This window comes from Cryptotermes secundus, unplaced genomic scaffold (assembly GCF_002891405.2).
Source record: "Cryptotermes secundus unplaced genomic scaffold, Csec_1.0 scaffold548, whole genome shotgun sequence".
Taxonomy (NCBI): Eukaryota; Metazoa; Arthropoda; class Insecta; order Blattodea; family Kalotermitidae; genus Cryptotermes; species Cryptotermes secundus.
The window spans coordinates 1,372,415-1,382,694 of NW_019732380.1; the positions used below are offsets into that span (position 1 = coordinate 1,372,415).

Here is a 10,280-nt window from a genome sequence, read left to right on the forward strand (position 1 = left end):
GATTTCAAATGCGTTGCCAGGATACGAGTAGTGAAGACTGAGACCTCTAGTTGGAGTGTAACGGTGAACCGTAAAGTTTGTAGAAATAGCGATAGCGCTTTATTACCTGTAGTCCCCAATTTTATAAATGTAGACCGCCTCTGTGGTCTAGTGGTCAGAGTTCCTGGTTACAGATCCAGAGGTCCGGGTTCGATTCCCTTCGCTACCAGATTTTCTGAGAAGTAGTGGGTCTGACACGAGGTCCACTTAGCCTCGTGAGGATAATTGAGGAGCTATTTCAAGGAAATGGCTGCTCCGGTCTAGAAAACCGAGATTAACGGCCGTGGGGATTCGGTGTGCTGACCACGCGACACCCCATATCCGCTAAAGTTGGCACTAACTTCGCCGAAAAGCGGCGGTTGTTCGGTCGGTATAGTTCGCTTGCGGACTAAAACAACGGAGTTTCTTTGTTTTGTTTGTTTATAAGGTGTCAGTAAATTTAGTCATCAAATCCAAAGCCCATCTTATATGTCACGAATAAACCTCCACACGTGACAATATGATACACCATTTGAGAGAAAAGGGTAGTTCGCTTATCTGACATAAAAGCTTTAAAAGTGCTTGTTCCTAATTTTCGAAAGGCTTTTTACCCTTAGACATTTTCAACATATTCACTGTAACGTTCTTTCCATCAGGAACACATTTTATGTTTAAAAGTTTATCTGCGATTCTCCGTATGGGAGAAACAGTGTTCGACGAAAGAACATACTTTTAGCTGTCTCTCAACGAAAGAATGTATGACAAAAGAATTTTCATTCGAAGGTACAATCCATGTCATCTCTGTGATGTGAATATAAACTGAACCCGCAGAATACGAACCAGGAACGGATGTTACAGCTGAACTGTAATTACGATAACAAGTGTCAAGTTCCCCACGGTATGTTCTGAAGTGTAAATGTTTTGTGACACGCTACAGTGTTCACTGTTACACAACCCTGAACTATTCTAATTTACACAACACCCACTCACTCACTTATGAAGCTGGACCCCTCTTGAGTAGCTGCCAATTGTGCAGCTACTCAAGAAATTCCAAGCATTTTATGGAACTCGAAGCTTCATTATCTTGTCCACAAGAGCCCTCCATAGGTACCACTGTGCCAGATCAGACCAATCCATACCATCCCATTCAATTTTTTAAGGTTCATTTTAATATTGTCCACCCACCTACGACTTGGTCTTCCCAGTAGACTCTTTCCTTCTGGCTTTCCCACCGATATCATATATGCATTCTTCCTCTCCCCCATTCGTGCTGCATTCCCTGCCACTTTCATCCTCCTTGACTTGATCATTCTAATTATACTTGGAGAAGAGTACAATTTATGAAGCTCCTCATTGTGTAGTCTTCTCCCGCCTCCTGTCACTTCATCCCTCTTCGGTCCAAACTTTCTCCTCAACACCCTCAGTCTATGTCCCTCTCTTATTGTCAGAGAACAAGTTTCACACCCATATAGAACCACAGGCAAAATTACACCTGTGTATACTCTAATTGTTATGTTTTAGGCAACAGGTGAGAAGCCAAAAGGTGCTGGACTGAATGGTAGCAAGCATTATCCGAGTTCAGTCCCCTCTTAATTTCCTCCTGAATCAGGTTTTGATTTGTTATCGTCGTTCCCAAATATCTGAACTGTGTCATATTTTCAAAACATCTGTTACCTATCTTTATGTCACGATTTTGCCCTCCATTTTGGTGACGAGACAGCAACATATACTTAGTTTTATCTGTGTTTACTTCTAGACAAACCTCCTTACTTGCGTCAATTAAAGTTTGTACGAGGAACTTTAATAGTGGCAACTCTTTATTTATAACTGATACAAAATAGATGCATGTTTCGTATGTTTTCCTTTATGGTATCTGTATTTTCGCCCAGTAGACCAACAGCTGATGTGTCCTGTTTAATTTCGGTTCCACTTTATTTCCTAGTGGCATATTCTAAAACAAAATTGAAAAGCATTGGCTACAAAGCATTTCCTCGTTTTAGACCATTCTGGATAGGAAAATTATCACACAAATATTTACCTATACAGACCTTACCATACGTTTCGTTTAAACACATTGTAATCAGCCTAATCAGTTTCATGGGTACCCCAACTCTATTAGAATATTTTACAATACTTCCCTCCTAACTGAATCACAGGCTTTCTTGAAGTCTACGAATAGCTGATGCACTGTCTGATTCTACTCCCATTTTTTTCTCCAGTATCTGACGAATGCAAAAGATCTGATCTGTAGTTGATCTGTTACGTCGAACCCCACACTGATGATCCCCAATAATTTCATTTACCTATTTTCTGACTGTGGTCTAACACACAGAATTGCTGGGTTTTTTTACTTTTCCATCGTTCAGTATGCTAGAGACCAGAAAACAAGACGTTTTGGAGACTGGATCTGTTTCCGTCCTCAGGTGAAAGGGGAGAAGACACCTACTCAGTTCACCCGAGGACAGAAACAGATCCACTTTCCGAAACGTCTTGTTTTCTGGTCTCTAGAATACAGGAGGATGGAAAAAGCCCAAAACTCCAATAATTCTGTATGTTACAGACCATAGTCCAAACATACGTAGATGAAATTTTTGGGGATTCATCAGTGTGGGGTTCGACGGAACAGATCAACTACTGACAAGATCTTTTGCATTCGTCAGATACTGGAGAAAAAAGTTCTTCCCTTACATGGTGTTTTATATGCTGTATTATTGTGATGATGATGATGCTTTTGAAATATTATTAAAGGAAATATATTTTTCGAGCAAAAATTAACAAAAAAAAATTCAAAACTTTTGAGTATAGTTCGCAATAACGACATGACCATGACTGCTTCTGTTTACGAGGTTTAAAGTGACCTGCTGTGGGCAATGCTGTCGGTATATATACAGGGTGATTCAGAAAGATGGACACAATTTCAATTGGCTATATTTCCTGAATTACTATATGTTGCATTTGAATTCTGTAAATTACACTTAATTATACATACATGGAAGTTTATAGATGTTCAGTGTCCCCCCCCACTCCTCAGGCTGCATGAATAACATCTAGACGGTAGCTGAATTCATCCTACACTCGATGACAAATATCTTGCGTCACTGAGTTCACCGCAGCTGTGATACAGTTTCTTAGGTCATTCAAATTTGTGGGAAGAGGTGGTACACGCCACACAGTTGTTTGTGATAGTCCAAGTTCTCTACTAGCACTACGGGTTGGCTTCATTGGGCTGCGCTCAAAGTTCACTCGAATGCACTCCACGTTCTCCTCCGATACACGCGATCGGCCCGGGACGCGGTGATGGAGGGCACTAGCGGTAGTACTAGAGACTTTGTAACATCCTCTTTCAAATGTACTTTACAGAATTCAAATGCAACATACAGTTAAGGAAATATAGTCAATTGAAATTGTGTCCATCTTTCTGAATCACTCTGTACTTACACCTGAGACTTGTCTTGTTTTAGTTACATTGAAAAGTCTCTACAATATTTTAAATATGAAAATAATTTCTCTGAAAATTCTTTCAAGACGTATATGCTAATGTACCGTATTTACGCATGTATAGGCCGCACATTTTTTGCCAAAAATTCAAGAGGAAAACTGGGGTGCGGCTTATATTCGAAATCACACTTCATTTAAAAAAATTATATTCATAATTAGTAATACAGGGTGTTCTACTCCTGAAATAATATTCCAAGAAAATTATTTTTTCTATAATTTCTCTCTGAAAATTGTGCTGCGGCCTATACACGCACGCGGCCTATACATGCGTAAATACGGTATTCTGTAAAATTGACTAATACGCTCTTCCGTCAGTCACCAACTCCCTGTTAAGGTATATTATTTCAGAAATTAAAATATTTTATAGTAAGAATATTTTAATATTATTTAAAGAAAAACGAAACAACATTTGTTGGAAAAATTTGAGTCGTATATGCGACTCCACATACAATATGATTCTAAATTACTGTCGGGAGAGAACTTGAATACCGCATGAACATCTTATGTGCCAAGAAAGATGCGCATGTTGAAGTTATTTAGCATTATGCAGCATTAATTCTATGGTCAGTGAAACTTTCTGAGTTACATTTTCATACCTTATCAGCAGTTTTATCTTATTATTTCTTGTTTGAAAATTATAGGCCACGGAAACCCCGACAATAATTTAAAATCATACTGCATTTCACTCATAATCCAGTCTATAATATATATATATATATATACACAGTTATGCACTGGGCTGGCCCAAGGTATGATAATGTTCTTTGGAGCGGATTTCTAAGTTCAGTTCACGGTTACACAATACAGGCAAATACTGGTGAAATATAACCCATGTTTTCAAAGACGGGGAGTGTTATGACGTCATTGAGCTGCAAGTAGGTGGATGAATGGATTCCAAAACAAGGTCTGACGACTGCACGTGTAACCGTTTCTAGGCCAGCCAAGATATATCCAGTACCCTAGATTCAACCCCGACTTAAGTAGGCATATCTCAGCGGCTCCAAGAATATTACGTTTCGTAAATTCTATTATATAACGGCACGACTAGATAATCTCCTTAGAGTGGAACACAACCGTGAGTATCTCTGCTTCACACCAGGTCAGGGACAGTTCTTTCGGGGAGAATTAACGCGTAAGAGTTAGGGCAATATGCTACAAGCCTGAAGGTTGCGGGTTCGATTCCCAATGACTTTACCGGATTTTTCAATTTACCTAATCCTTCCAGCCGCACTATGGCCCTGGGGTCGACTCAGTCCCTGACAAAAATGAATACCAGAAATCTTCCTGGAGGTAAAGGGCGGCCGGCTGGCGCGTAAGGCTAATAACCTCACCACAGTCGGTGAGTCGATTGCCTAGAGAGAATGTGGGAGCCTCAACGTTTCACAACCCTATGGTCCTTCACGGCCAGTTACAGGGATGGCTTTACCTTTTTAAAGATTGAACATGTTTATATACAACTCCACATTATAAATCTGTGCTAAAACTTGTTGGACGAATGTAAAGCGAACAGTTTTCTTGGATGTGACGCCGTATAATCTGGTAGTAATCTACCGACTTTACTGAGAAAGGTTCTACCTCAGTTCTTAAGACTGACGAGCAAGTCGAACACGCACCCAGCAAGAAGTAAACACAGCGAACTTGAGTATTTTCAACTAAGGCCGTAAAGGAACTGCAGTGCACCCTTTTCTTCTTACGTGACCAGGGAATCTGACGCCATTTCTGTTACTGCTACCTACAGTGAGAATAACGTGTTGAGTTTAATAACTTGTACCCTTCGCCGAATATAATGATCAAGCCAAGGAGATGGGCAGGGCATTTAGAAGGCATAAGGGAAGAGGAATACATAACAGGATTTTGGTTGGAAAGCCAGAAGGAAAGAGACTACTAAGAAGACCCAGACATAGGTGTGAGGATAATATTAAAATGGATCTTAGACAAATAGAATGGGTAGGTGTGGATTGCATTAATCAGATTCGGCATATGGACCAATGGATGGCTGTATGAAAACGGTAATGAGCTTTCGGGTTCCAAAACGTGTTGGGAAATTTTTAAGTAGTTGAGCAACTGGCGGCTTCTCAAGAAGAGCTTTGCTTCATGCAGTTAATTAATTTTAGTGTCTGCAGTCAGTTCAGGACGACGCATTTGAACACGGCCATTTTTAGTTTTCAGAGAAGGCTTGGCTTTACTTGGATGGGTACGTGAACACAACATAAATGACATCGAAGCACAGGAAATTCGTATTTCATACACAAAATTACGTTCATGTTTGGGGCGCCCTAATTGCGAGGAGGTTAGCTGGTCCGTGTTTTATGCAGAAGCAATTCTCGTATAGATATTAAGCAGACGCTGCTCCTGTTTTTCAGGCAACACAAAAATACATCGTATGCGTGGGATTGCCGATGTTTGAAGAGACAGCCACTTATTAAACTTCTATACAAATATTTATTGGCGTTATATTGAACTTACGAAATTCAGCTTGAGGTTTTGAGGCTACAGGTTGCAGGTTTCGGCAGCATGTTGCAGTTAGGATGGTTGAAGAACATAGGCCCTTCTTGTTAAGTCAAAATCAAGTTACTTTACGACTGGAGGTTTATCTTAGCGTCAGGCCCCTCGAGAATCACGACCAGAGACTTCTTTTTCCAACTGAACCCTTGCGGTAATAATCCTTATGTAACATGCTCTCTGACGGTAAGATGGGTTTGACTCTTATGAATACGCTTAGCCTTTCGTCAAATATATATTTCTCACATATAATGTTATTGAAAATTCTTCTTTTAGCATTACATACGAGTCTTTTGTCAGTACAGGCTTTACAGAGCAGATCATGCCTAACTTACGTGTCTTATGCTACAACGGCAGCTTAGTCATTTGAACGGGTGTAAGTTCGACCACCGACAAGTTTAAGCCTCTTATATTTTCTATGTTTGGCTTCACCTTGTTCTGTGCTGCAAACATGTTCATTCTCATGATTTTGTATGACTTCTTCTTGTCGCCTGAACAATTTTGTTGTATAATCGTATACATACGGAAAGTTGAAAGCTGTGTGCAAGTCGCGGACTGGTGTGCACCTTGGAAAATTTCCAGTGGTGGGCAAAACCTTATTTTGCATGGGCTGCAAATTTAAAAGGCAGGTGCCTGTCGCTAATTCCCAGGCGGGACAAATGTAAGTCAATACTGATCTGATCAGAGCCTTATGGAGATTAAGTTTAATGTTAGTGCCTAACCATTCACTTTTGAAAGAGGATTAGTATCTAATAAATGTCCTTAAGGCCTTGGCTTCAATCATTTCTATATGCAGTCTATATGAATCGTCGTATCGAAGATTACACCTAGATATTTTATGTAATTGACAAAGGAGATATTCTGTTCATACATTGGGCCTTCGGTGGCGTCTTCTGACCGTGTCCTTCCATAACCCTTCAGCACGGACCACAAAGAAAACATCCTAGATTATTGACGAGCCTTGTTTACCGCGCCGTTTCCTAGCAATGGATATCCTTTATTGTTGCGTGCGCGTATGTTGCGAGAATGTGTACCGAACCGTTGCCTATCAGTGGGCATACACGTCACATTATCATCCGATTCTGTATAGTCTCGATGCTGAATGAGCCAGTAAGTAATCTTCCCCTTACATTGCTTATTACTCTGAACAAGCCGTCGTGAAATAAGAGACTTACCGCCTCTGTGGTCTAGTGGTCAGAGTTCCTGGCTACAGAGCCAGAGATCCCGGGTTCGATTTCCGGCGCTACCAGATTTTCTGAGAAGTAGTGGGTCTGGAACGGGGTCCACTCAGCCTCGTGAGGATAATTGAGGAGTTACGTGAATGGAAAAGTAGTGGCTCCGGTCTAGAAAACCGAAATTAACGGCCGTAGGGATTCGTTGCGCTGACCACGCGACACTCTCTATCCGCTAAAGTTGGCACTAAATTCATCGACAAGCGACGATCGCCCGGTCGGTATGGTTCGCCTGCGGACTAAAGCCACGGATTTTTTAGTTTTTTTTTTAATAAGAGACGATTGATCTATTTACACCCTCCTTGTAACATCAGGAAAACTTAAGCTCTCATTTCTTATGCACCCAGCCTGTTTGACCCTGGGTAAAACTACGGAAACAAATACAAATTAATAGTCTGTTTTATTTTTTCTTTCTCCCTCCTGTCTTCAATTTACATTTGTGTTACAGCGTTCGACACCTCATCTTCGCCTCTGTCCCCGGAAGCAACTGCAGGTGGCGCACCAGGACTCATTGTGGATGAGGATAGGCGCACGAGGCGAAGAGGGTCACAATTGTGAGTACTGTCGCTTGTAACGGAAGTTTTTAAAACTTTCTATTTTCCCATTGGTTTCGTATGTTATTCAGTTGGCAGACACGAGCATATTTTTATCTGAGAGGGAACAGGAAATATGAGGTTGGAGATTAGGAGTTTTATAAACTGCGGCTTCCCCTACAAATTCTCATTCCACCAATTGCTCCACATTCATTATCCAACCTACGATAGACGCTATATAGTCTTGATACTAACAGCGTCGTTAAATAAGAACTTAATTACAAAGTTAATAGAAGGTCCGTCGAGTGTAACAAATTGTAGGTTACTTTTTTATTATTATTTCTGCCTTACATGTTTCGGTTTGACACAACCATCATCAGAGGCACTTGCTACAATTATGGAAACACTGTCACTGTTTTTGATGTTCACAATTTTGTTTGTCATGTGGACGTTGCTACGATATGTTGACGTGTAAAAGCACAAAACATGCTAAGATAGTTGAGTACACTCTCAAGTTCTCACTTTTCATCCGAACTTATTTTTAAGTTAAAACGCTAAAATGTTAAAATATTTGGTATAAAATGCTGAACTCCTCCTTGTTAATTCATCCCGAAGATGGGAGACGTCAGCTTGAGGTTGTATGGCTTATGGTTTGATATGTTCCTGTGTGCTGTGTGCTGTGTGCTGTGTACTGCACCTTCTATTAACTTTGTGATTGATAGTGTAACGGACCAAAATGAAACAATTCAAAAAAAGAACTTAATTAATAAACAACAAACTGTATTCTCGTACACTCCTTAAGTAAATGTTATTGGAATGATCAAATCAAAGATTATGAGATCGGTGGGGCATGTAGCATGCATGAGAGAGATGAGAAATGGATACAAAATTTTAGTCAGGAAACCTGAAGGAAAACTTATTGCGTGGATAGCTTCTTCATCTTGTTCTTTTTCTTCTGTTGCTCCCACTTTAAGCGTAGGGCATCCGTGAAAAGCTTCGTTTCACCTCAATTTCTTAATCCTAGGATAGTCGGTAGGACTCCTAGGACGGGGGATCAGCCCGTCGCAAGGCCGCTACTTAACATAGACATCTATGCCTTGAGAGGGATTCAAACCCACGATCCCAGTGTTCAAGCGGGCGAAGATATTTCATGCCTTAGACCGCGCGGCCGCTATGACGGCTATAGATAGCGTTGTAATGTTAAAATAATCTCAAAGAAACACCAGTTTCAACTTCTTGTGAACATTGTGATGAACCTTCGGGCTTCATAAAACGTCGTGGCTAGCTGAGCGGCTGTCAGCTTTTCTAAAAGGATTCTGCACCATGGAGATGTTTACTTTCGATGCTCTCTTGTATTTACTCAGAATCTGCATTTCGTGGATCCTTTATGGAGCAAAGTCGCGGAATATCCGTAACTCGCGAAGCAAGCGTGGATGGAGAATTTAACTGCGGACGTTAAACAGACTGCAACATTATATTGCGACATCTGAGAATCAGAGTGCCAAGTGCCATAACTCTAAGTGGACACACAGAACAACAGATATTAATATTTTACTTATAACATGTAAGAAAAATCCGCTTTTAACCAAATCACATTCGCTGATCACAAAAATTACGAATACAAATATTTTAAATTTCGCAGTTTTTGTTGTTATTGTCCCGTATTTTGTTTTTGTATACAAGACACTTGAACATATATACAGAGTGTCCCAGGAGGAATGTGCCAAACTTCGGGGCGGGGGGTGTTCCTTATGTTAAAGTATGCCGATATAACCCAAAACACCTATGTCCAAAGTTGAACGGTTACGGAGATAATGGCCAGAGAAGTGTGAAACTTTGACCAGTGTTACACACTTGATTACAAAATACATATTCAAAATGGCAGGAATATGTGGATTCTGTAATGTTAATAATGTACGTAACATCAAACTAACTTGTGAGTGACATGAAGCCATAAAATTGAAGTACAAAATACTCGCTCGCCATGTCATACTTGTCCTTAGGTTTCCAAGCACTATACATGACACATGACTGACAAGCGCTGACGTAACATGGCTGACTACGCATTCTGGTATAAACAGACTACATAACTGTATTAAACGTACATTCACGGAAAATCTCTTTTGGAATTTCTTTTCCATTATCTCATGTGGATTATTATGGGACCACGTATGCACATTTCGTAAATTATTTACACCGTCCAGGGTAAAAGACGCCTCATCACTGAATAAAATGACGCTTAAGAGTTAGGGATGAGCTTTTATCCAGTGGCACAAATCCATACGCTGTGCATGGTCGCCTGGTTCCAAATGTTGTACCCTTTGATCATGGTAAGGATACAACTCTTCATCGTGTAACGTTCGCCACACCTTCATACGTGATACGCCGATGCGAGAGGCCATTCTACGAGTGGACAGACGCGGACTTCTCTGAACCATCTCAAGAATTTTCTCTCGTGTGTTTATCATTCGTACATCCTCCCTTTCAGAGTGCCCAG

The 10,280-nt window shown here is 40.6% G+C and overlaps 1 protein-coding gene and 1 long non-coding RNA gene across 3 annotated transcripts in view; one reads left to right on the top strand and one right to left on the bottom strand.

Annotated features, from left to right (window-relative positions):
• Positions 1 to 10,280, top strand: part of LOC111867606 (regulating synaptic membrane exocytosis protein 1) — a 395,538-nt gene that overhangs the window by 281,149 nt on the left and 104,109 nt on the right. For both annotated transcript variants that reach the window (XM_033752742.1, XM_033752743.1), the window contains exon 12: positions 7,699 to 7,804. In XM_033752742.1, the coding sequence (XP_033608633.1) occupies positions 7,699 to 7,804 (106 nt within the window). The remainder of the gene's footprint in view (positions 1 to 7,698; positions 7,805 to 10,280) is intronic.
• LOC117282566 overlaps positions 1 to 10,280 on the bottom strand; it is a 189,889-nt gene that overhangs the window by 70,118 nt on the left and 109,491 nt on the right. The gene's annotated exons all lie outside the window — the stretch shown is intronic.